We start from the raw sequence: 27,240 nt of genomic DNA, 5'->3' as shown, positions 1-27,240 counted from the left end.
GGCAATTCAGGAGTCAGTTGTCCGCTCTAGGATGAAGATACATTCTCTCTTAAACTTATTCCTTCATTCTATGCTTTTAGGTTTAAAGGTCCCTAAAATGCAAAAACAGGTCAATAGTTCAACAGTATTGACTGTTAAGATGGACAATTTCCTAATTTCTTTTTCTTAATCAAACATTAGTTAAAAAGCAGCAAATTGAGCATGAATTGTTGATACAGGCTAAATACACGTCACAATTAACTGCAGCATCTATTTTAAATGCAGCTTTGTTTCATTTAAAATTGTTGCTTCAAAAATCAGATCCAGGTCTGCAACCAATCACAGTCGCGGTGTTCAAAGTTACTTTGATACATCAAGGTGGTGATAAAACGGCAGAGGTGGATTCAGTCTGCTGTCAGTCGGCGACTAAATTGGTCAAGTTGACAATTACATGCAATCTGTTTGTGATAATGTGGTGATTAAATGTGCCGTCTACACGGACGTTAACATGGACTGCTTACATTCAGAGTGTAGAAAGAACTTCATATATCTGAATTAGAAATTCCTCCACAAATAGTGATGTAGTTGCTGCAGGGCTGTACCTGCAGAATAGCGTAGGTGCCCATAGGTGCCGTCCTGCTTTTACTCCAGTTTGACTGAGTTATTAATGAATGGCAGAGTAGAGATTTAGTTTTAAGAAAGAGAATAAAAATGTCAAATATTATCAGCACGTTTTCATCAAGTGCCTCAAAAAGTAACAATCTGTACATTAAAATATGTGTGAAGTACAGTCCTGATCAAAAGTTTAAGACCGCTTGAGAAATGGCAAAAAATCATATTTTGGATCTTAACAAGGTTCCAAGTAGTTTCAATATGCAACAAGAAGAAATGGGAGTGACACAAATACAAAAAATTTTTGAGCATACAATTTATTGAAAACAACGGTTAAACTGAAACAGGCTGTTTTACAGCTGATCATAAGTTTGCCTTTATAAACCCAAATCTGTGCAAAAATGTGGATTCATTGTCATTTTCTGTCAGGTAGTCACACTGTCATGATGTTCTAATAGCAAAGGCAAAAAAACGTTTCCTCTTTGAATGTTGTTGGGTTGTTGAACTGCATAAGCGAGGTCTCTCACAGCACTAGAGATGGACCGATCCGATATTACGTATCGGTATCGGTCCGATACTGACCTAAATTACTGGATCGGATATCGGAGAAAAATAAAAAATGTAATCCGATCCATTAAATATCACGAAAGCACCTCACAAAACTTGCAACACGCCGTAACTCGCCTCAGAACGTTAGCACGTCGGAGCAATATGCATCACGTGATAGAGCGGCTGTGGCATGCGGGACCTGTCGGTGGTCTGGATAGCATTTGGAGCTTCGCTAGCAACCTGGCATTTCATCTCCGACAAAGTTATCCCGAGAGAAGTAAAGCAAGTGTGTAAGTCCATCTCTGAATGTTTGTAAAGCATTCCCACGTTAAGCTTAACGAGCGACTGCCTCTCGCTCTCCGGCTGCTACTTCAATCGTGAAACTGCTTAAATGATCAGCTGATCGGCTTTTCTGTCGCGAGTCCATCTCTCTTGTTTGTTTTTGGCCCACTTTGCACCAGAAAGAGGAAACCAGCGGCTGAACAACAGCAGCACGTTTAAGCTTGATAAGCTGTTGTTAGAATTTATTTAATATTACTTTCTACACCAGGATCGTTTTCTACGTAGCTGACGCTGGTAACTGTGCAGGGGCGGATCTAGCAAAGTTTAGCCAGGGGGGCCGATAGGGCATTAACTGGGAAAAGGGGGCACAAAGACATACTTTTCTTTCTTATTCTCATTTAAAATGTCTAGCTTTTAATAAATAATTATCTGACACCCAAAGTTTTAATTTGATGTAAAACGAATAGAAGTCAATTACTGTATATAGTGACTATTAAGTCTAATGTATATATACCCTAGTAAGCTATAGTACTTTTTCCTTTGGGAAGGTACCATCTGTGCAGTCTGCAATTTTGTTGAAGAAAGATGTTGAATCTATTTAATATTTCTTGAAAAATAATTGATTTCTGTGCATTTTTTTTCACACTGCATCAAATTAAGGTTGATTATGTCGATTAAGCATCATGAGGTGGCGCGTGAGGGGTGGTTCCCTATTTTTTATTTATTTATTTTTGTTGTTGCTGGGAGTTGGAACCCTATTAGTTAGGTTGCTTAATATTTACGCTAAGTACTCTTTAAAATTCCAGAATAGGGAGGATGGTGTAGGTCTAAGTTTATTAGATTGATCAGTATTGCTGAACTATGAAATATTTTTTTTGTATACAGGTATAACAGAATAGCTTTAGTGTAGTTGTTGTTTTAAACTTGAGTATGAACTTGCAGACTTGCAAAATGCAGCAAGATATTTTAAAAAACAGTTTTGTTGATTAAAAAACACTATATCGGATTCATATCGGTATCGGCAGATATCCAAATTTATGATATCGGTATCGGTATCGGACATAAAAAAGTGGTATCGTGCCATCTCTACACAGCACGCCATCACTGCTGAGGTGGGACGCAGTAAGACAGTCATTCGGAATTTCTTAAATGATCCTGAGGGTTATGGCACAAAAAGGTCAAGTGGAAGACCAAACAAATTTCACCAGTACCGAGCTGGAGGATCCAGTTGGCTGTCCGTCAAGACGCTGGACGATCCTTGACCCAAATTAAGGCCGTTACTGGTGCCGACTGCAGCGCCATAATCATCAGACTGAGACTGAAAGGCTTCAAAAACAAAAAACGTCTTCAAAGGCCTTGTCTCCTTGATCAACGGAACTTCAGGAGGTGCAGGGGTGTCAAACGGCCGCACGCTTAGTCCAGATGTTGCAACATACCTCATGACTGAGAGGGTCCCTCGTCTGTGTGGTAACAACTGGATTTTTCAACGGAACAATGCTACAGTACACAATGCCAGCAGGAAAAGGCACTTCTTCCAGGAGAATAACATCACTCTTTTGGACCAATCTGTGTGTTCCCCTGATCTAAATTCAGTTGAGAACCTTTTGGGATGGATGGCAAGGGAAGTTTACAAAAAATAGACAACAGTTGCAGACAGTAGATGCCCTTCATGCAGCCGTCTTCACCACTTGGAGAAATGTTCCCACTCATGTAAACGCTTGCATCAAGCATGCCACAGTGAATTTTTGAAGTGATCAACAATAACGGTGGAGCTACTCATTACTGAGTTCATGTTTGGGACTTTTTTTGAGGTGTGGTCCTAAACTTTTGATGAGCTGTAAAACAGCCTGTTTCAGTCTAAGTGTTGTTTTCAATAAATTGCATGCTCAAATAATATTTTGTCTCATTCACATTTCTTCCTGTTTTATGTTGAAGCTCTACTTTGAACCTTGTAAAGATCCAACCATGCAAACTATGATTTTTTGCCATTTTTCATCTGGTCTTAAACTTTTGATTGGGGCTGTATTACAGTGGGCGTAATTTCAGTTTATATGCACCCAAATTGGAAATTATAGTAACGTGACGGTTGATTGTATGATTATTTTTATTAATGTCATGTCTCACTGTGCATCCACAGGTTATGTCCCAAGCAGAGGGCCAACAGAAGAACCTTGTCCAGTCCATCGACTCCCTGCCCACCAAAGGGCCGCTCTCCTGTCTGGATCAGGACCTGCTCCTGCTCAAAGCTACGTCGGCTGCCACACTGAGCTGCCTGGGCGAGTGCCTGAACATCCTCCAACAGACTCAGAGCCGCAGCCAGGTTCCACCTCAGTCCCAGGTCTCCCAGCGCAACCACGCCTCCCAAGGAGCACCCTCCGGTGAGTCCGCCACGGGTCCCGTTCCAGTGCTTCTGCTGGAGCCCCCGACCCCTTCATGCCCCACATCCCCCTTGTCTTTTCAGTCTCCATCTCCCGAACCCAGCGGCAAGGCCCAGCTGTGTCAGCTAGACTGCGCCTCTTGTCCCTGCCTGATGGGTGCCATGAACTTAAACCTTTCCAGCAATTGTTGTTGAATGTTGCATTTGTGTGTTAAATTGTTGTCTTTTCTCATAAGCGTTGTTCTGTATCGCTTCCATTCATTTTTATGTCTTCTTCAATGTCCTCAGTTGCATTGAAATGCCAGCAGTCCTCAGAATGGTCGTGCCAAGTAAACGCATGAAGGAGCGCGTATGGCAATGATTTTAACAGAAAGTATTGTTTACAGAGCTGGTGCAGACATTTCAGATTGTCACCCTATATGCATGTGAGGGGAAAAAATCAGGGTGTATGTGTGAATGAAACCTTATACTATGCTCTTCAACATCTCAAAGGTTCAAGTCTTTGCCAAAGGAATCCACACTGGTGCCTATATTGTTAGACCTCTGCCATGTTTAACCCTCTTTGTGCCAGATCATAATGGATCCAATAAAGTTGTTTCTATTTAAAACCGTTTACAGACTGAGGGTGGTTATATGGGTATATAATAATAAAAATAAATAAAATAAAAATAAAAATGCCAACGGAAAGGATAAAGGAGGATGAAGGATGAAGGAAATTGAAGTCCATCAAATGTAGGAGTCTAATCCTATTTTCCAAGCAAAGAGGAATATTTGTAATCTATTTATACTTTCTGGGTTTCTATAAAACAATAGCATGATAAAGGTTTTCTCCAGGAGAGGAGAGGGGTTGATGTAAAGTAATACTCCTCTAAAAACCTGTTGAGTACCAAACAGTCGTTGCCCCTAGGATTGGGGGAAAAAAAGAACAACAAGTGGCAGTGGCAGATGTATTCTGTTTGCAGTCACAGCAGGATGGATCACACCAACTATTCATAAGCTAGGGCACAATCTGGGGATACACTTCTGTCGACAAATCAACAGTTCCTTCCTATTATTGGCAATTGGCTGCTAATATAATAATAATAATAATAATAATAATGGATACTTTATTGATCCCCATGGGGAAATTACTTGTTTTTCTCTGCATTTGACCCATTCACTCAGTGAAGCAGTGGGCAGCCCACTAAGCAGGCGCCCAGGGAGCAGTGTGTAGGGACGGTACCTTGCTCAGGGGTACCTCAGGGTAGCCGTTAAGTGGATTCGAACCACCGACCTTCCGATCATGGGGTGACCACTTTACCTACTGAGCTATCCCTGCCCCTATATGCCACTAAAAATACATCTGTGTTGAAATATTGCCTTGGAGGTACTGCATTTGGCAGTTTATTGGTAAAAGAAATATTACTGGAAATAAAAATAAGTAAAATTATGCTGTAGACGTGTTTGGGGAGGGTTTATGCTGTTTTGTAAGACTAAAGATTTAAATCACAGACAATTAGCATGAATTAGTTTTTCTTTGAAAGGTTGCTTGTGGTAAACCGAAGGTGTGTTTAGAAAGAACGCGAGTTTAAGTTGACCGCTGGGCCTTTAGAGGAGTTCATAGTGGCTACATTTATGTGTAAAATGATCTCTCAGAGCAGGAAGCTCTCACACTGAAGGAGTAGAGTGCTGTCCAATACAGCTCTTGCTAGTAATGAATAGAGGCTTTAATTGCTTTAGCACAAGCGAGAGGGATGTGAAGCAGACAAGCTGAGATGATATTCATTCCTGCTTTTAGAAAAAAAAAAAAAAAATCCATAAACTGAATGTGGATACTGAAGAGTTGAATATTTTTAGCTTCTAGGGATTTTGAAATCTGCTGTAACTGCTGTAAATCTGAACCGCTTTCCTCCTGCGAGCAAACTGTAACATTTTCCGATCCATCATTTACGCCCTGTGGATTATTCATTGGAGTGTTTGAGCCATAAAGTTGTTTTCCCACTTGTACCTGTAACTTTGGGAAGGTCGTTTGGGTTTGGATCGCATCCTGAATCTTCCAGTCCTCACAGTTTGTTGGTCTTCTTTTTGCGCCAGCATTCACCTTGCCCTGTACCTGTTCGTCAGACAGGGGGTGGTGTGGAGTGGGACCACCGGGCCGCAAGTACAGACCTCTTTCCTTCCGCATCCTGGCTGATAAGTCCCGCGGGGGTCCAGCTGCTCCCTGCTTACGGCATGTACCCGCCACACCTCAGTGAGGAGTTCGTTTTTGTTTTTGTTAGGATCCTCGGTCGTTAGCATAGCTTGGCTCTCAAGCATGGATGGCTACCTGAGTATCTTGTTAAAAAGCAGCTGATAAAGGGAGTGGCTGGCTGGTTGAATGGTATTGTTATGCCCACAGACCAAAGCATTGCCACTGCATGGGCAAGATAACTCTTGCAGAGAGCCAAGCATGAGGTTGGACTGAGTTTGGCTGGCACGTTTGTCCCTCCAGGCTTCCGTACTTTTAAACCAAACCAAAGCAACTTGCTTTTGAGTCACAAACCCAACATAAACCTGCCAGTCACACACCAGACAGCATTATTATCGGCTGATATCACAGAGGATCTTTGCTGCTTGCTCTAGCACTTTCTGGATCCCCTCCTTTCCGCTGCTCAGTCAGTGTCATAAAGAGCTTGAAGCCCCACCCACCCTACTCCTCTTTCCCCTGCACACAAGCAGCATTTTCCTTTAAGGAACTGAAAATCCATAAAGGAAATTTCCAAACCTTTGCGAACCAGTCCCCTTCAAGCTTAGCAAAAATTTAGTAAAAAAACACACCAGTCCATCTAAATATAAGTGAGAGCTGAAAGTCTTATTTAAAAGAGGTGAAAGGGGGAATTTGTAGGGGGAAATTCTGATGTGACAACATCATCGGGAAGTCTGAATTGATGTCACGGCCCAGAAATGGAAGATAAAGCCATTGGAAACATCTTCTGCATGAATGTTTGTGTCGCCACTGTTTGATCTCTGATAACACACCTGCATGCCTCTCTCCAATGGCCCGCGACATGCCCCAGCTCACCGAGTAGCTCTGCTTCTGGTGCTTCATTGTGACATCTTGGAGAAAGTATTTAATTGTAAAAACCCATTAATGAAGAAAAAAAACACAAAACTTCAGAAGTTTTAAATGAATAATTAATTACGTTAAAATTGAATTCTGATAAAAGCCATCGCCATCTTCAATAACCTTTTCAAAAAGTGCACACACAAAAACACTCAATTTCACTTTATTCACAGCTCAATAACAAATCTTGCCCTCAGGCAGAGCTGGCTGCCCTTATGTCTCCGGTTTACAGGAGCCAGGTATCACTGGAGGTAGTTTCTTCGCACTTTCAGGTTCCTGCCAGTCAAACTGTTCAGTTGACCAAAGCAGAACCTGGCCTGAGGGCTATTTCAGCACTTTTTCCAGAGACAGACCCTCTGGGCCCAGCAGAATGCCAACCTGTATCAGCACAGTTAGCTTCTCACTAATGGATATCAAAGAGCAGCCTCTTGGTGCATTAGATATTTAACCTAATTTTAGTGCAGAGAGTGGATATGAGAAGGATCTCTGGTGTTGCACCATTAACAGTACTTTGAAATGGGATCCATTTCTCTGCTGTGTATTAGCAGCTTTTAACAATTGAATCACGCAGCTTAAAAATTGATCATTTTTATTTTACTGATAAAGACACTTAGGCCTTCATCAAATACTGGGTTGCTCGAGGACTGCATTGGAAGCCCTTCAAAAGTAGCGACTCTATTTAAAGTCTGAGGATGTAGTTTGGACGTTTCGGCACACATCCAGTGAGGAGTCTCGTTGTGATCTAACCTTTGACTCCTGTCGTGATTTTGAGGACTTTTCACCTGCATCTGCGCCAGCTGTTTAAAATAAAACCCTGCTTTATTTTTCCATTTACGTTGAGAACTTGATTCGACCTTGATCTAACCCAGCTTCTAGGTGTGAGTACCATAGACGTGCAGATAAACAAACTGCAGTAAATAAATGTAAATCCACCCTGTAGGAGCGCGGCATCTTTTGTTGCCTGCTGACACGTCTGGTAAATAAGTGGACCGAACATTCTCAGAGTTGACTTTGAGTTTTATCTGCATGAAAAAAACCCAAACCATAAAAAAAACCCTACAAGTTCGCAAATTAATTAAAGGATTCAGGCCAGAGTAAATGAAGTGTAGGTGAGAAAATGTCCTGTTTAATCAGCTGTTTCACTTCAGTTTTTCTGCCTTTCCCCCTGCTTCTTAGATAAAAATACCTAAGGTGTCATTAATGCTGAAAATAAATAAGGAACACGTTGCCTTGTGAGCTCCTAACTTGTTCACATTAGCTCAGAAACTAATATTTTGAGAGACTGAAATGAGCCTTGTTATATTTTACTGCCTTCATTTTGTTTGTTGGTGCAGGTTTGGCTTCTGCTTTTGGTTTACCTGCAAGTCTTTTTCATGTACTCCAGTTTGGGAACCACTAAATTATTTTGCTTCGGAAAGCAGGATTTGATTAAATTACAATGAAGCAGGTGCTGATGTAACATTTAAAGACGATGCATGAAAATACTGATTTTAAATCAAATCAGCGCCCATTTAATCTCAAGCATCCATGTTGTACTTATTTGTGTACAATGTGTGCAGGTGTGGCTGCTTTTTAATTAAAGTTTCTTAACATTTTGAACGAGTTAGAAAATCCCTAAAAATGGGTCAGTTCTGACAACGCTGACATTTAACAACTGCGCCTTCAACAAAAGATCCTTGAGTTGGATGATCATCTCTGACAGCAAAAGCCCAGAAGGTGAAGACAGTAAAGGTTGAGCATTTTTCGGTATGATTTATTATTAAATGCACAATCGCTGCAGTAAGTGGAAAGAAATTGGTTGATTGATTTCTTTTCTTCTTCTTTATTGAGCCTTTGATCTTTTTGGGACGGGAATCAAATTTAATCTCCATTCTAGTCGCTTCTGTATGTTTGATCATGTGAATCAATACAAGGCAGGCTATAACACTGAACAAATATTAAATTCGCGTAGATTCATGCAAGGACACACATGCACACACCTTCCTGGTTTGTCACTTCCATCAGTCACACACACACCTTTATATTGAATGTCACATATATATAAAAAGGAGAGGCTAATCTTGGTTTTCACCCTGATCCCTCTTTGATTCTTTCAACAACAATAACTTGTCGTTTTTCAGATGGTGCTCCTGTGTGGACTGTACCAAAGTCGCCCTCGGGGGAGCAACTGAAGAACGGGGGTCTGACTCCTTTGCAGTCAACCGAGCCCTCCCCGGCCCTCAGGAAAAGGATTCTGCCCCATGGTGCTGAGGTGAGAAACATCACGTCACGCTGTCAATTATCGCGTCAGTATTCGGCCCGTCTCTCTGACCTCTGCTAGCTTGGCTTGGATGCTAAAGGGCTGCACAAACAGTCTGTATGATTTCTAACTGCAGTGTGTTTCATTCAGATCACTGTACAGCTGCTTGTTGATAGGATTTGGTTGGATGGGTACAAAGAAAATCAATTTACATTTGCTCCTTTGGCCCTAAAGTTCAGGCTTATCATGCAAAGTGAATTTTAGTGTATTTTTTCGTCCTTTGCTGCATATTGCATTTATTGGATTGTGTGCGTGTAGCTATGAGCAGGAAGCACAGTGAGCATGGCATACAGCAAAGGTCACTTCCTGTAATTAAACTGTAAAAAAAAATACATCTACAGGGTATCATATTCCACTGCTATGCTCTGCTTCATGTTCCTGAATCACATTCAGTTTTATTGCAAAGTTTTGAGGAGTTTGACCTGGATAACAGAGACACTAGAAAAAGAAAGCAAAGGCAGGTACTGCGAGTTAAGAAGCTTGTGTGAAATTTTGTTAATTTTATTGAAAGTGTGAACAGGTTTTTTTTTGTTTGTTTTTTTGTATTGAAAGAAATGAAAAGAAAGCAGCAGAGTGCAGGGATGTGCAAACTACTAGCATGGAGGGCACAGAAAATATATCTGTAACACTTGGAGTCATGTGGTTAACTTTATGCTAAAATAATGTGCAGTGTCAGTGGAGCAGGTGCCTTGATATGGTGTGAACAGATTTAAAAGATGGATATAGATTTCTCACGTGACATTGTGCGCACATTACTCAAGAAATGTCCAACATAATGGATGTGATACAACCACTTATTGGTTGGGAAAAATGTGTTTTCCAAGAGTGGCTGGCAGTGATTCCTGAAGGTTTCTGGCTCTTGTTGGTTGAAATAGGATGCAAAAAACAGATAATGCACCACAAACCTCCTAATAATTGCTTTGAATGCTAGCATATTCCCACAGTTGCATGTATTTTTTTAATGTAAACACTCCATCAATTACTAAGACTGTACCAATATCCTAAAGTGGTCACAAGGAGGTTTTTGCCTATGTGACTCAGGCTCAGCAGCCACTTGCAACCACTCAGGGAATACTAATTGTTCTCCCACAACTGGTGGTTGCCAGAAGGTTTTAGACCAGTCTCTAGTGGTTAGTTCTGGTCTCTTTCATATCTGTTAGGGTCTGCTCAGACTCTGATGTAAGTAGTTAATGTGCATTTCTGTGTATTTTCAGCGCTGCAGATTAGTTTATCACCAACAGATTTTCTGTAATTTCTGACTTGAAGCCTTTTAATCTCAAACTTGTAGCAAACTGGTTGCAGACTAACTCAGTTTTGATGCCATTTTATTGCTGTGTTGATGCACCAAAGTTGCTTTGAAGACCGTCTCTGCAAACCTGGTCCATGTGTTTGAAACAACCATTTCAAAGGCAACAAGATAACAAATTCATTGCACAAGGTTGCAGGTATTTTGGTCCTGCCATGGTCACAAACTGTTGTTGAGGTAATTGGCGACCGCTTAAGTGACCGTAGCGTTGTCTATGATGTGAGTAAACGCTTTCCTGATGACTATATGGTTTCCATTGCTAGTTTCGTGTCTTATTCAAAACAACATCATGTTTATTTTGTAAATTGCGGTTGCCAATAGAGTCAAAAAGAAGGATAAAACAGAGTTTGGCTTACCTGTTGCTTGACCTTTTAATATTTAATGGTGATGATGCAGTGCAACCTCATGTGTTAACTAGCTGAGCCTTTTTTCTTTATCTTAGCCTTGTTGACCTATCAAATTATGAAGCCAGTTTTAATTCTGCAAACACTTAAGTTAATTTTAAGGGGATATTTGATTGATTTCCTTTTTTTCTCCAAGTTTCTTTTTATAAGCTTTTCTTTATTGAACTTTGAATAAATAAAGACAAAGCTTATGTAAACAAAAACACTCTGTGGCATTAAATATGCAACAAAGTCTCAAGTGGTTGATGTCAGGCCTTCTTGAAGTTGCCAAAAGATGCATTTTTTTCATGTTCATTGTTATGAAAACTTTGCCTTTTAGTGCTTTGTAAGCTGAAATTACTTGCTGTGGTGATGATAGATACAAATACAAAATATACTTAAGCTGAAACTCAGGGGCCAGTGGCCTCACTTGAGAATTTCTGCCACACTCTATCGTGTTTGCTCTTCCTGGCTGGAAGGGGGAGCACTCCACTCATCTGACAATTTTAAAAGAAGTGCTGTCAAATAAGTGGGTCACACAGTGTACTGAGCCAATCCCTGGAGGAATGTGTGTCTGGACCAACCTGTTTCAGTACCAAGAAATGGAGGGGGCAGGGGGCAGGTGACTGTGACGTAAATGCAGTGAGAGTCTGGTGGAGAGAAAGAGGGGACACTGGAGTGAGATATTAGCGCATCAGTTTCTGTAATTTAGTTAAAACATTGACTTTTAACAACAAGTTCCACCCAAAATAAATCATTTTAATTTGCTTATATTTGCTGTGAACCCCTTAATGTTTTATTTATGCAAATTCTTTTATTATCACTAAAGTTAAAGCAACAAGTTCCACTGGTAGTTACGAGAATGACCATAGACAAAAGCAAAAGCTGTTTTCCCCATTTTCTCTTCATTGATTTCATTTTAAATTCCTTGTAATGCCATTCGTGGAATGTCAGAATGTTTCTCTTGCACACCCACAAACTACACCCTTTTTGGCTCCTACCTCAAAGCACACTGTGTTCTGTTGATCTGATGTGCTGCACAATAATGTTTAATATTTAGTATTTACTGTCATATTCCCATATATCATGGTGATGTTGTTTATTCTATTACTCTTGTTCTCTTCTGCTTGTTTTCTTTTTTCTTTCTCAGCAGGTGATCCAGGTGATCGATATATGCATTTTTTTCTTTTTTTTTTTCTGCTCATTCTGTTGGTTTTTGTCTTTTGCCCTTCTCCCCCGTCCCTCTTCTCAGCTGTTTCTCTTTCTCTCTTTCTTTCTCCCCTTCTTTCCCCCAGTCAAGTCTGTCCCGTATTCAGTAAGTGAAAATAAAATAAACAATAAAAGGTGAATCAAATGGACCATTATGGCAAGGCTGGGATGGTCAATTTGGTAAAGTAAATCCGTTGGGCATCTTTGTTTGCCTTTAGACAATAATTCTGATGGCAAAAGAGCCAAACGGGACAGGCAAAAAAAAAAAAAAAAAAAAGAATGTTTCTCTTGCGCTGGAATGTCCAGGGACCCCCACATTGGGAGCAAAGTTTTCAAAAAACCGAAAGAACAAGATCGCGAATACAAGTGGCAGAAATGGACTTCCTCCGAAGGGTGGCTAGTCTCTCCCTTAGAGATAGGGTGAGAAGTTCCGCCATTCGGGAGGGGCTCAGAGTAGAGCCGCTGCTCCTCCACATCGAAAGGAGTCAGTGGAGGTGGTTCAGGCACCTGACAAGGATGCCTCCTGGGCACCTCCTGGGTGAGGTTTTCCGGGCATGTCCCACCGGGAGGAGGTCCTGAGGCAGACCCAGTACACACTGGAGAGATTATATGTCTCGGCTGGCCTGGAAACACCTTGGTGTTCCCCCAGATAAGCTGGAGGAGGTGGCTGGGGAGAGGGAGGTCTGGGCTTCTCTGCTTGGGCTGCTGCCACCGGGACCCGGCCCCGGATAAGCGGAAGAAAATGGATAGATGTGTAGTTGTAGGTTCACAATTATGGAAGTAGAAATCGGCTAAAATGCTTCTTAAACCAGCCTTTATTTTATTCGGTGCACTTTGCAAGCACCAGTTCGGACTCTGTTTTTCCTTCAGAGATGCTTTAATTATTCGTGGCACAGATTTGACAAAGTGCTGATCAATATTGATATGATAGCATCACACAGTTGCTGCAGATTGGTGGGCTTACATCAGTAATGCAAATCTCCTGTTCTACCACACCACAGAGAGGTGCTTTATTGGTCTTATATCTGGTGACAAGTTCAAGAAGGCAGTTTGAGATGATTTGAGCTTCGTGACATGATGTGTTGTGCTGCTGGGAGCAACTGTAAGAAGATCAGAATCCAGATGGTTTTAATTTCCATTGCAAATAGTAAAATTAACACACAACTAAAACGCATTCGATGATCTTTTGTGCTGTGTTTATTACCCACTGGACAGCCTATTTATTCACTGCATACCACACTGTTACACAGCAAACCAGGATGCTTTCTGTGGTGGAGTGATACAAGGCCACCAGCAGTTTCCCATCCACGGTGGTCATAAAGGGATGAGCATGGTCAGCAAGAACACTTAGGCAAGCTGTGAAATTTAAACAATGCTCAATTAGTACTAATATCACCACTGGCAGCCTGAACTGTTTATTTAATTTAGGTGAGGTCTGTGCAAATTGTAGTCTCGGTTTCTTGTTATTAGCTGACAGGAGTAACACCTGGTGTCGTCTTCTGTTGCTGTAGCTCATCTGTTTTATGGGTGTGCACTGAGAGATGCTTACCTTGGTTGTAAATAGTGTTAATATTGTTGACTATTAATTTTTGTGATAGTTTTTCCTGACAAAAACAAGACGATAACCAAATAAGAACTAATGCACTTGGACAGAAGCTATGATGAAATGGATTGACACGATTGACACGAATAAAAACAAGATGAAAATGTTTTGGAGAAACGAGATCCACTCAGTATGAATTAAGTTGGGGAGGCGGGACGAGTTTGGAAGTGATCCAATTAGAAGTAATCTCCTTGTGCAGCAAGGTGAGACGCGGAGAATTTGATGTCCAGGGAGTAAGAAGAGCATACATATGGATATGGACACATTTTGCACTTACTGTCAAGAAAAATAAGCAACTTTCGCTAGTCTTTACACTGTCTATATGCCAACCATGCCAGGTGTACCTAATAAACTGACCGACGTGTTTACATGAGCTTCTTGTAATCATAAATCACTTTTCTTTAACACCGTTGTCACGAGTCACATTAATCTTTGGCGCTGTCATCTTTTTATTCAAACTTAGTGGAATAATGTAACCCTCACCTACACATAAGAAGATGAAGATTAATGGATGGAGTGTCGTCTCAGCAGCTTTCAATTCTGCTCATGCTCACAAATATCCTTTTCATCAAATGCTAGACTTTTATCATTACCTGTCAGAAGTGTGTGTTGCTTGTTAAATACTTGTCAGATCTTGTAATGGCCTAACATTCATTTCAGCGAAACCACAAAACAAATAATGGAAGGCTTTGTGGAAAATTTTAGCCTCTGTGTAAATGTTCAATCAGCTTCCTGCTTTTACGCCACGAGGGACGAACTGTGCCTGGAGCGATCTGATCTGCAGCCACAGAATTATAATCTGTCATGTTAATGATCATTTTCTATTGACATACGAGTGTGAAATGGGTATTACAGTGTTGCAGTGTCAAACCATTTACAGTCCAGCTGTTCAAAACACTTCACGTCGAACAATTATAAGCAGAGAAGCGAGGGCAGGTCGTAATAGTGATTTGGCCCCTTTTAAGACAGCATTATGGCAGTTATGATTCAGTCGGCTATCTCCATTGACTTCCCTGCCTCTGCCGGTATGTTTCTGCCAACTTAAGTAAGGCGTACCATCCTTCACTGATGGATAATGGCAAGCTATTAGGGATATCATAAAAATGACAGTGACTGTATTTTCATGGAGCTGGATAAGGCACACGTTGTCCTGCTTGTAGCCTCGTTAATGATACGATGAATTATCGGCACTCATTCCAGATGCATACAAATGTGCAAAAGTCTTGAGCTACCAGTGATTTCTTTATATTTTCTAGGTGTAGTGATTTATTGAAACATGTGCAGACATGTATGGAAATACAGCATGTGAGACCACAAACAGAGTTTGTACAATTCTAGCATCTGTCTCATAATTTAAAATGGTCTTCAGAAATAGCTCTCCAGACTTCTTGAAGGACATTCAAACATCTTCTTTGGATGTCGGCTGCCTTTTGTTCTGTTCTCTGTCGAGATGATCCCCCATTGCTTCAATAATGTTGAGGTCTGGGATAATCAGGGCAATCCGTGACTGATAGTGTTGCGTTTTCTATCCAGGTACGCTTTGGTGCATTGGCAGTGTGGTTTGGATCATTCTCATGCTGAAGAGTGAAGTTGTTTTCAAAGTCGCTTTAATAATTCCATCAATAGTGACAAGATCTTGAATACTGGCTGAAATGCAGACCCCAAACATTGATAGAGCCTCAACCATGCTTTATAGATGACTGTGTTACCACTCTTCTATACATATTGAAACACCTTGAACCAAAAATTTCAAATGTGGATTCATTAATACTCAATAAGACCTGTTGCCACTGGTTTTCAGCACAGTTCTTGTGTATTTTAGCATACAACAGGCTTTTTTCCTTGTTTCCTTTCCTTAAGAATGGCTTCTTGACAGCCATCCTTCCACTGAGACCTTTTCCGCTGAGGGTTCAGTGAACAGTAGATGGATTAACTGAATGCCAGATGGATCTCTCAGGTCCTTTGTCAGGTCTTTGCTGGATTCTTTCCCTTTTTTTTAATAACGTGACTTTCAGACACCGTTCACCTGCTGTAGATAGTTTTTTTTTTTTTTTTTTTTAGGTCACCTCTTCTTTTGTCTTTAACTTGTCAAGTTTTCTCAGGGATTGTAAGGATAGACTGCACACCGTTACAAGATATGCCCACTTCTGACTAATAGAGCTTACATGTGATATACTGTTCAGCACTAAAACTGCTAACTTAAAGTATACAGAACATGGGTGTATGCCTGTAGTGTCGTGTTTGCTGTAAAAGTGCCCTGTCATGTGTGATGTCAGTAGTTATCACAAAGACTAGATGTCATTTTTAAAGGAAAAGTAGAGCTCTAAATTTGGAAACATGCTTTTGACTTTTACCACTCTGTGTCTCTGCTCTGTAATATTTCACGCTCTCCTGCAGCCTGTTTCTCAGCACTGCCCTGCAGCTTGATCCAGATTTCATTAGAGCCTTTAAAGATGCTCTGGCTGCCGTTTGAAGGCGCAAGGCAGAGAGGCAGCGGACGTACAGTGCAGGCACATTAGTCCAGCCCGACACTGATGTTTAGTCCTCCTTTAAGAGGAATTTTCTAACCGGCGTCCATGTCTCATCGAGTTGATTTAAAGCCTTTTCTCAGTATTAATGAGAACAGAAGGTGAGGCAGAGCGAGTGAGAGATTCTTCACGACTCGACAGCCTTATCATTAAGATGATGTTTAGATAATCAAGGATAAAGATTGCTCTGGGATGATAATTTATCTGATGTTCTGTGCTTGGCATAGTAATGGTGGATTTGTTGAGGTGCTGAGTTTGCCATCTTGTGGTTGTGAAATGCAATGCAGAAAGAATTTGAATAAAACCAGCTTTAAATAATTGGTTTGGACAAAACCCTCAAAACGAACATTTGCGATGGCGTAAAGCTCAAGGTCAGTTTCTGATCCTCTTGGCCACTTGCCCATTTAACATATACCCCGTAATCTCATGAGCAGACTTGAGAGAAGGAAGAAAATACATTACCTCAGAATAATAAAGGCTTTCTGTATGAATTATGTAGCACTGCTGTGGCGGTTGATATTAATTCCTATGCAGTCAGTAGGAAAAAGCTCAAGACCGATGCGTGACTGTGGGAAAATAGAGAGGAAATTGCTGGTGCTTGCAGAAAACCCGTTGGTTTATGCATCTACAAGAGCTCCAGTGCAATCCCCTACCACATATTAGAGCTGCACAGTATTGCTGTGGTTATGAGCTGCTGCTGCAGAGCAGGAATTCAATGATAGACAACTCTGAATTATAAAGAAAAAGGCAGAAAACAGGAATAAAACAGTAAAAAATGTGGTAAAATGTGTCAGTATCAGTTATAATATCAGCGACAGCCTCTATCTTCAGATCCAGGATTTGGAAAGAAACACAGTCATGTGGAGAGAAAGCACAAATACTGTTGCATCAGAAAATAGTCCATATTTTCTTTTCTCTTAAGTGCACTCTGGACAAAATCCTCGGTGCACTGCAGAGTTATTGTTCCTTCTTTACTCCAGCAGAGGGCAGCAAAGTCTTCCCATAAGTCACTGTGCAGCTAATTCAGTATATAGGAAACGTAAAGATGTGTATTTTTTGCTTCTTCTTTTAAAAGGAGAACAACCTGGATTTATTTTATTTCTAAACTTTGCCCTCGACATCAGTAACATGCTAACATCCTGCAGCACTGATGCTTCCTCAGTCTTATTAATAGACAAAAGGTCCTGTCAGTCTGCGTGTGACAAAAACAAATAATGATAACTGTGTTCTCAGCTCGCATTCAGTCTGTTCAACAAGCCATGAGTCACTCTCTGCTCTGTAATCTGTTTTTCTAATAAAATTCCAACTTTACACTGACGGTGACATCCCCCTGTTAGAAACCACCTTCTCCTTTATCTCCTAAAATAGACCTCAAGGCGCTCACTTTTTAAATGGTTCTTCAAAAAAGCTTTCTCTGCTCCTGCACACAGAAAGGAAGTTTGTAATAAGTGATTTTCTCAGGTAATTGATAATCAATTTGACCAATAGAAGATCAGAAATGCTTGTTTTGTTCAAGATCCTTTAAAAGAAAAAAAATGTGATTTTTGGTTAAAAACACAAATCGGAAATTAAAATTGTTCCTAAATCATTTAAGCATAAGTCTGCTTTCATAAAATCCAGACAAGGACCTTTAAAAAAGCTTTAATGACATTTGTCACTCTATTTTTGCTGCTAAACAAAGATTCTGGTGCAGATGTTTGTTTGTTTGTTTGTTTTTTGCCTTCCTGTCATGTAACGGTAACTGTGCATCATCCATGATTTAGAAACTTGAATGCTGAAGCGGATTACTCAATGCTTCACTGAATAATTATGCAGGATGCAAAATGAACTTCAGCTGTGTGGCGATGCAGGCACGTTTATGACTCCTTTTGAAGTCGATAAAGAAGCATTTAACGGAGTGAACGTATTTGTCAGCCACTCAGAGGCTTTTTATCGTCATCAGCAATGGATAGCTTAAAGAGATGCAACAGATCTGGGAGATGAACGAAAGCAGTTTCTGAGATCTCATAAAGCTCACTCTGCAACCTCAAAAGGTTTTGAAGTTAGGGACGTCTTTTTTTTAGTTCGAGTTTAATGTGTTGATTATTGGCTGCATACAAAAGATGAATGCGTCCACCACAGCATCAGCTGTTGGTTTGTTTGTTTTTATCTCATCCAGGTGAAAGAGTGAATCTGAGTATTGGTCAGATTTTTGCTTTCTTAAGGGACTTTAATTCTTCAAAGTGTGTGCAATCCAGCCAAGCAGGGACAGTGAAACTCATAATTGTTTTACTTGGATCACAGATGAACTACTGCATCGATGACGTTCTGGTTTTAAACTGGACGTGATGGTTGTGATTCATCAGTCACAGTGTGGGGATCCCCTCAATCTTACACTCTATTTTAGTTTAAATGGGGATAACAATGCGCAAAACCTACATCACAGATTAATTGTGTGTGTGTGTGTGCCTTTTACGTCCTCACAGCCCATGTTAGATGCTGCTCTAATGAAGCTGGTACAACAGGGTACAACATCCGCATCTCCACTGCAGTGCCTGATTTAAAAAATATTATTATTTTATTCTTTAGGAGGGAAAAAAGGTTTTGTGAGGTTTTCTTTCTTGACAAAGCTGAACAGCTTTTTCATTCATACCCATTCAAGGAGTCTGAGGCTGTGAATTATTTATTGCAGTTCTGATGTTGCATCTGGGTCAACGCCCACCTCCCCCCCCCCCGCCCCCCATTGTACCGTAAGCATCTGCGGCGTCTCAGCTTGAACTCTTTTCGTGGACTTTATTCCTTTTCCGGAGCTTCTGGGAGATTTAAAACTCTGTTGTGATCTTGCGAGCAGAAAACTAATTTAGTCTTTAAAACATTAAAGACATCTAAACAGCTTTAAGTGGATTTAAAGCTGCTAATTACCCCATTGATGCATGATAATATGCTTTGTTGGCGAGCAGTATAAGCACTGCTCGTGTAAATTGGCAGAAGCAACTGCAACTTAAAAGCTTTTTAGTAATTCGCTGGTAGTTGACATTCACAACATGCCTGACATTTAACAGGAGCTCAAAACACACACACATACAGTGGTTACTTTGGTAAGTGGTAGATCCTTCCATTTATTCACTTCCAGAGCTCCTCAGGTAGTGATTACACTACTTAGCTGCAGTGTAAAGCACACAGGTGAGAAGATCATTGGTTGAGTAAATGTCAAGCGATTGACAAAGTGATTATAAAGTGATTTTCATGTGGCTGCCTGTTAGTTTAGAGAGGACATGTACCCAGCCAGCTAGAGTCTTACCGGTGGAAATGCCACACTGATCTAAGAGAGGTCAGAGGCTAACAGGCTGGACTTGGATAGCACGGGAACTCAGCACTACAGGAGGTTAATGTGATCCCGAGCTGGACTTTGTATTGAACTTAAAGTGTCTCCCTGGAGGTAAGACACATGCTTTATTAACATAATGCGACATCATCACACAAACTTGATGGTGATGCTCATATTAAGGATGGTAAACATGAAGATATCTCCAGAGTATCTACAAACAAGCTTCGGCTTCACACGTTTTTATTTCTGCTGCTGGATCTCAATGATGTCAAAACCAACGGATATTCTTACACGGTCATCTCAGACACACACCTCTGGCTGTGAGCAGAGAGGCGCCACCGTCCTGTATTTTTACCTGGAACATTCACATTCAACACATTGTGTTTGTGTGTGAAGCTGTTTGTGATTTCAGAAAACTGTGTGAAATTATGCTTAAAAGTGTTTGTTGCACTGCTAGAGTTAGGTCCAGAGTGGATTTTATATCAAACGATCAAGACGATTGATGTGATAAAAGTGCAAAGATGTTTGGGAATTACAGATATTTTTATACACGCATTTTCAGAGGCTCATGGCAAATGAAGCAGGCATAATATTCTGAAGTTGAAAAGTAGACCAAAGACATGCTGGATGATTACATCTCTCGGCTGACCTGGGAACGCCTCGGTGTTTAAGCAGGAGAAGGTGACTGGGGAGTGGGAGGTTTGGGCATCCTTGCTTAGGCTTGCCCTGCAAGGATCCTGGTCCTGTATAAGTGTAAGGAAATGAATGGATAGATTCAAAGCTGTGAATATATATATGCGTAAATAAATATATAAGTATAAATATGAGGCACAAAGACATGTCAGTGAAGTGAGTCAGGCCATCATTAGGCTGAAAACTCAAACTAAACCCATCAGCTAGAAAACAGAAACTTTAGGATTGAAAGAACTAAAACGCATGACGACAGAATTATTTCCGTGTTTGAGAAAAACTACTTGGTTAGATGTCGTAAAGTTAAGAGCAGTCTTGAGGAGGCAGGCGTATGGCTGTCTAAGCCTACAATCAAGAGACGGATTCATGAATGGAAATACAGTGTGTTTACAACAACGTGCAAACTGCTGATTGCACTCAGGAACAGGAAGGCCAGATTAGCCAGAAGTCATCCAAAAAGACGCTGCACAGCTCTGGGAAAAATATTTGGACAGTTGAAAGTAAGATTAACAGGATTATATAGTCAGCACTTCATAGTGTCCAAAGCAAACTGTAAAAGCAACCCAGGAGAAAAACCGAATATTCTTTAAGGGCCAAGTCAGTCACCTGATCTCAGCCCAACAGAGTATTTGCTTTGCTTTTGATTATTAAAACCAAAACTGTATTTAAAAAATGTCTGCAAGTCTCAAACAGTTACTGCAATTTGCACATTATGGACCCGATGTATTACTATACATGACATTATTTTAAAAACTGCAGTATTTGTTGGCAAAAGCTGGTCTAACAGGGTGGACTGCTCGATAGTTTTCTTTCTGTTTTCTTTCTTTTTTCAACAAATAATTGTAAATTACTCCGTGTTTAGGTTTTTGAACTCTTGGATTGTTTTTGTGAATCTGAAGTGATAAATAATTAGTTTCCATTTTAAAACACAGCAGCAACAACAGCACGGAGGGGAAGCTGTGGCTCATATTTCATCAGACGTCTTTGTACTGTAGGTGCCGGCTCCCCATTGTTAAGAGTGTCAGTTTCATAATCTCAGTAAAAAGATGTGCGTGCACACTGCAGTGGCGGATTTTGAACTGACTTTAATCTCATTCATTAAAAAGAGAAAAAGCTGTATTTCCCCAAAAACCAGCTCTCTGTTGTTTAGCTGGTGTTTCGTGTCCTGAACAAGGTTTAGGGTCAGTTTTACGCTCTGCATAGGAGGAAACACATCCAGCCAATGAAAATCTGTGTTTGAGCTGGATGGAGACGAATCGTTTCCTTTTTATTTTTCTTATTTATTTATTTTCTGTGTACTGCTCCCAGAGGAGTAGAAGCAGGAGAAATCCACTTCACTCTCGTACACACACTTCAGAGGCCGAGCTGGAAGGAGGACAGCGCTGCTGCAAAATAGCAAGTGGTTTAGAAGATTCCTTTTCTCAGATGTTGTTTCGACAAACAAATGAGTGAAAATGGAAGTGATGATGATGATAGGGGATGAGAAGGACAGCTGGTGAAGGAGGACAAGCCCTCAAAGTTGTAACTGAGGAAGAAAAGGAGTCTTTGAAGTGCAGACTTGCACTAACTGAGCCTTCTGCAGACGCCTACACTGGATAGAAAAATACATTAGGAAGGAGAAGGAGGCAGGGGGGAACCATGTGAATGAGGGCGAGGAAGACGGTTAAGGAGAAAGATGATGATGAAACAGAATAGCGGATGGCATGAATGAAGAGCTGGGGGGGGGAGTAAATGAAAGACACAATGACGGAGATGACAGTGTGAGGGCGGAGGAAGAGTGGGGAAGAATGAATCAAACAGAGGACTGGAGTTAAAAAAAAAGAGAGTCTGTGTTACAGAGAGAAAATGTACTGGAAACGAGCTGAAAGGTAGAACAAGGTAGATGATAGCCCCCCCCCGCCCCCCCGCCCCCCCCTCGCATGTGTTCCTGAAGAGTCGACTACTGTAGGGGTGCAGAACTGGCAGACTAGTGGTAATAATAGGAGATAATACATACACCCGTCCCACATATACTAGGAGAGGAGGAGGAGGCGTAGGAGGTAGGGAAGCCTTGTCAGAAGAGGACAGGAGGGAGGGGAGCAGAGGAAAAAGTGATGAGGTAAGGGTGGAGGAGGATGAGGTAAAAATGGAAAGATGAAGGGAAATCGGAGATGGATGATGGGAGGGTGTAGAGGGAAGCATCACTGGGACTTTCCCTCAGCTGTTTTCTTCCCTACTCCCTCTTTTTATAAAGGCGGGGGGGGGGGGGTTAGCAGAGGCGAGAGAGAGACTCTCTGTAAGTCATGCATAGCAACTTTGCTCAGGCACACTGAACGCCTCTCCAAAAACCAAAAAAACACAACAAAGAGCCAAGACTCCTTCAAGGCAGCTGCTCACTCAGTCAGGAAACCCACATGTGGGAGAAGACACTTCGAGCTTTAATCACCTCAAAAGATCCAAATTTAGATCGAGTTTCCACCAAGAGAACATCTCTTAAATTGGATTTTGATCCGGCTGAAGTGCCGTGCTGTGGCCGTCCTGCTTTTGGAGCAAGAAAATTTAATTTCCCTCCTTCCACTGGATCGTTTACCTGAGGCCAGCCTATCCGTTTCTTTTCTTCTTTTTGGAGATGAGATCCAGTCTTATGCAGATCAAGCCTGTAGCTGCACAACAATGCAGTGTAAGTGTTTCTGAGCTGATATTTGTGTGTGCATGCACCCTTGCATCGTGTGCTGATTATCTTTTTTTCTCTGTTTTGGTTATGGGGTGAGTAAGTGTATATGCAGCCTGGGGAGGGGGGTACACAGTGTGCACAAGTTTGTGCATTTTGGCAGTGAACATTGCTGGTCTGATGTGGGAGGCAGTGAGTTTTCCTCCAACACTGAGCGCCTTTGTTGACTTCATAAATTATAGAACAAATCAGCCGTCGGGGTTTATTCGTGTGGTAAACATTTTCTGCATCTGTTAAAGTTGCTGAGATTGTTTTTGAAGTGCAAAATACACTCTTAGACTCTCATTAATACATCTGACATGCTTAATTCTGTAACTAATTGTTAATAGATATGTATTAATGCCTTATTGGTCTGCTATAAGCTGACATTTTTTTGTGTTTCATCTGAAAAATCTCTCGCATCCTCTTTATATTGCATTTATGAAGAACATGGTGGAATATAAGCATTGCATTTTTGGAGGAAAATATTGAACTATACTCCACTCCATTTATTTGTCATATCTAGCCACTAGTTAAATTATATACTAAAGTTATTTTTGCTAAATATAGATCAAATCTGGATGATTAATTATTAGATAACCTACCGTTTTGCAGATACAGCTGATTCTGTTGTTCTTTATAAGCACATAAAGTGTAATTTGGTGATCTGAATACTTACTTCACCACTTTAAAGGAATCTCATACAACACTGTATGAGATGAGTTTGGGAGAAACTGCTTGACTTTGAAAATTTGAGCTTTGTCTGTGTGTATGTTAAATGTTCACAACATGTGTAATTGTTAGGGACTATGGTAGGAACAGTGGGCGGTTAAAAGGGTAAAAAATGCGACAGGAAGCACTACATGAGAGCAAGAGGGGCATATACGTGATTTTAAACATGACTATAGAAGAACTTATTAAAATGATGGATTTTCTGCTACAATGTGTGACGGTAGCGGGAGGAACGGAGCTGAAACCTTTTAATAGTGTACTTGCTCTTGTCCTCTCCCTCTCTCGCTTCGATGGAGCCATAAATCTGAACACACTTTGCAGTTATTTCCTATTTGAGACACATTATGATCCACTTTTGGACGAGTTGGACTGCATTAAGAAGTCTGAGTTAATGCCAGCCACCGAGTCCACCGATATATCTACTCGAGGGTTTTCTGGAGAGATGCTCTGACCTCCTCAGCAGTAATTTCCTGTTGCTGTCAGGAACCTCTTTAATTAGTTAGAACCACTGAAATCATAACAGACCTCCTCCTACCATCCTCCCCTCCCCTCCTTTTCATTTCTATATATATCACTCTGCTGCGAGAACCAGGCAGCCCCAGGGACTCCTGTACATGTGTGCTCATGCATGCTCCCTCCTGTGTGCGCTGGTGTCTTTTGTGCAAAAATGTTTTGGTGCAGAGAGCGTGTAGTCTGTGTGTGCATGTGGATATTTTGGCGTGCACCCATGGAATAAAATATTCATGTGACAAGCAGGCACTCGGGTCCTGGAACACTCTGGTATTCTTCTGCTTCTCCCAGCTCTCTGCAGGAGCCCTGTGTGCAATTACACTGCCTGGAGTTTCAGATCAGACTTCCCTCAGTATTCCTGCCTGTTTTTGGCTTTTTTCCTGCAGCGTCTTCACTAAAATAATCTAAAGTAGGAAAGAAGACACGTACTGTATGTATCTGTAAATGTTATTGCATAGAGTCACAGATGGAAATGGAGGATAAAGAGCAGAGGGGCGTGCAGAGAGTTGTTGTTGCCTGCAGCCTCGAGAGCACTTTCTGCATTATACATCAACCTCTTTCTTTTTTCTTTCCCATCTTCTTTTCTGCCCCAAGTTGCTGCAGGAGATATCAAAGGCACGAGCTCCTCTTTAACCTCGACTGGATGTGTTTGTAGTTGAATGGTGGGACACAAACGAAGGACACAACTTCTCACCATTGCAGACGTAGTGAAGGTCAGAGCTCGAGGCTCTTGAGTCCAAACAAGAGGCCAGTCGGCGCACTCAGAGAAATTCAGAGCTCCTGTTGCCATTTAAAACACTCAAAGTGCCTTGAAAGGCTGAAAGGACATGAATGGGCCACAGTGAAAATGAACCGAATGACTGGTGATAATTGGTAATTGGCTGTGTCCCGATAGGTTGCTTCTCTAACAGGTCCTGTCTTGGCCTCTAAATGAGATGCGTGACCTTATCATTGGTATTGACAGTTGAATGGTGGGGGAAGAAAATGACTTTATCTTCCTCCTCTTGGCCTTTTCAGAGGACAGGTGCCAGAGCGAGCACCATTGTGTCTGTGACTGTGGAATACTAAGCATGACTAAAGTCCCGAATGTGCACCATCTTTTGGTGTTAGCTTTTGATTGACTTCTTAGTTTGTTGCATTTTTTTTTGAGTTCTCAAGATGTGAAAATATGTGTGATTCCGACATAAAAGATGAAGAAAAAATATAATTAATATGTTGGATTTTGTGCAAGCAGTCCACCTGGGCCAATTTTCTTTTCCCTCTTGTTTTCACAGCAGCACCCAGGGCTGGAAGACGTCAGCCCCAGTGAGGAGGTGACGGATACGGAGGACAACGAAGAGGAGGACCTGGGCGTCCTGGATGACCAGCGGAGCATCATTCTCCACCTGCTCTCGCAGCTCAAACTGGGAATGGATCTCACACGGGTATGACACAGAAACACTGACTCTATAAGAGAGATGGCATCCTTACTTATGAGAATTAGTTCAGCCAGGCCTCAAAGTCATGTACTAAACCCTCCTAAGTTCCTCCTGCAACTGTAACTCATCTTTACATCTATTCTTTCTTCTTTAATGCGGTGTCTGAGTTAATTAGCATCATATTTGTTGTCATTGACGTCAGCTAGGTTCTGTAATTTGGCATCTTTCTACCACAGCTGCTTTCTTCGCCTTGGGCCTTTCATGGATGCAAATGGAAAGGCAGAAGAAAGTCAAGTTATCAAAAAGTTCTTGGCTATGAAGTTTGATTTTAGCAGCACTGACTGAAATAAAATGTGTCACAAAGTGTCTATCTTTCCTTTGCGTTGCTTTCCTAGGTGGTGCTGCCTACTTTCATTCTGGAAAAGCGATCACTGCTGGAAATGTACGCTAACTTCATGGCGCACCCCGACATGTTCCTGTCAATAACAGCGGGGGCCACAGCTGAGGACCGAATAGTCCGCTTTGTGGAGTATTACCTGACTGCCTTCCACGAGGGGCGGAAAGGTGCCGTGGCAAAGAAACCCTACAACCCCGTGTTGGGGGAGACCTTCCACTGTTCCTGGGAAGTTCCTCGGGACAAAGTCAAGCCTTTGGACAGATCGAACCCGGGGTCGGCTCGGGAGCCAAGCAGAGGCCCCAACAACACACAGCAGGATGAGGACTCACCGGGAAGCTGCTACAGAGTGCGTTTTGTGGCCGAGCAGGTGTCCCATCATCCCCCTGTGTCCGGGTTTTATTGCGAGTGCCGGGAACGGAGGATGTGTGTCAACGCCCACGTGTGGACCAAGAGCAAGTTCATGGGCATGTCTATAGGAGTGTCCATGGTGGGAGAAGGTGAGCCAGTCTACCACAAACCTTCTAAAATACTGTGGGTCAAAAAAAAGTTATCACAGAAAACAATCAGTCTCCTGCATTCATGCATTTTGTTTTGATCTTTACTTTATTTTTATTAATGCATACAGCTCTAGCTGTAAGCACAGCCACATGCACCTGTTCTTGATAGCTTCTGTTTGCAAGGGGCAGCCAATCAGAAGAAAGCTGTCTTAAAGGGAGAGGAGAAAAAGCGGCTTGTTAGCAGATGAACAGTGTTATGCACCTGCATAAGATAAATAAGCATAATTTTGAACTGTGAATCATGTAAATCTACTCTGGCAGGGTCAAGAATATGCTATGCAGCCACAAGTGAGAAAAATAGTTCCCCTTTAATAAAGAACAATCCCTCATTTAGTGTAGCTCACCTTCTAGCATCTACAGGCTATGTAGAAAGTCTCTAAACAGTGTGTCTCACCAAAACTGCCTGCCACTGTCTGTGTGAGGACTATAAGATCCCTCCTGTGGCAATCAATAGCCCAGACCTCTCTGCTGGTACTGTTACATCGTGTACAGTAAGCTGTCAGGGATGAGTCACCCTGAGCCGAGATACAGGAAGTCCTTGGGCCCAATCAACTAAATCCGGATACGTAAACTGACCACCTGCCACCAGGTTGTGATGCAGCAGTTCGTTGTCATACGCGGAGGCTGATGCTGCCGTCAGAGAACACGATGACCGTCACCCCAGGATCCATTGATTGGTGGATTTATTTTTTGCAGTGGCGTCTTTCCTGACAGCAGCTGATACTGTAGTT

At 41.6% G+C, this 27,240-nt stretch overlaps 1 protein-coding gene across 2 annotated transcripts in view; it reads left to right on the top strand.

Moving 5' to 3' along the window:
• The window catches only part of osbpl10a (oxysterol binding protein-like 10a), a 94,968-nt gene that overhangs the window by 56,524 nt on the left and 11,204 nt on the right, over window positions 1-27,240 (top strand). Inside the window, exons 6-9 of one of the 2 annotated variants that reach the window (XM_080862525.1) lie at window positions 3,560-3,800; window positions 9,002-9,132; window positions 25,415-25,561; window positions 25,951-26,449. In XM_080862525.1, the coding sequence (XP_080718651.1) occupies window positions 3,560-3,800; window positions 9,002-9,132; window positions 25,415-25,561; window positions 25,951-26,449 (1,018 nt within the window). Of the gene's footprint in view, window positions 1-3,559; window positions 3,801-9,001; window positions 9,133-25,411; window positions 25,562-25,950; window positions 26,450-27,240 lie in introns of both variants that reach the window. The other variant, XM_080862524.1, reaches the window with a different exon arrangement.

The sequence above is a fragment of the Rhamphochromis sp. 'chilingali' genome, assembly GCF_963969265.1.
Source record: "Rhamphochromis sp. 'chilingali' genome assembly, chromosome: 17".
Taxonomy (NCBI): Eukaryota; Metazoa; Chordata; class Actinopteri; order Cichliformes; family Cichlidae; genus Rhamphochromis; species Rhamphochromis sp. 'chilingali'.
The sequence above is the reverse complement of the archived record's forward strand: the minus strand, read 5'-3'. Positions and strand labels throughout refer to the sequence as shown.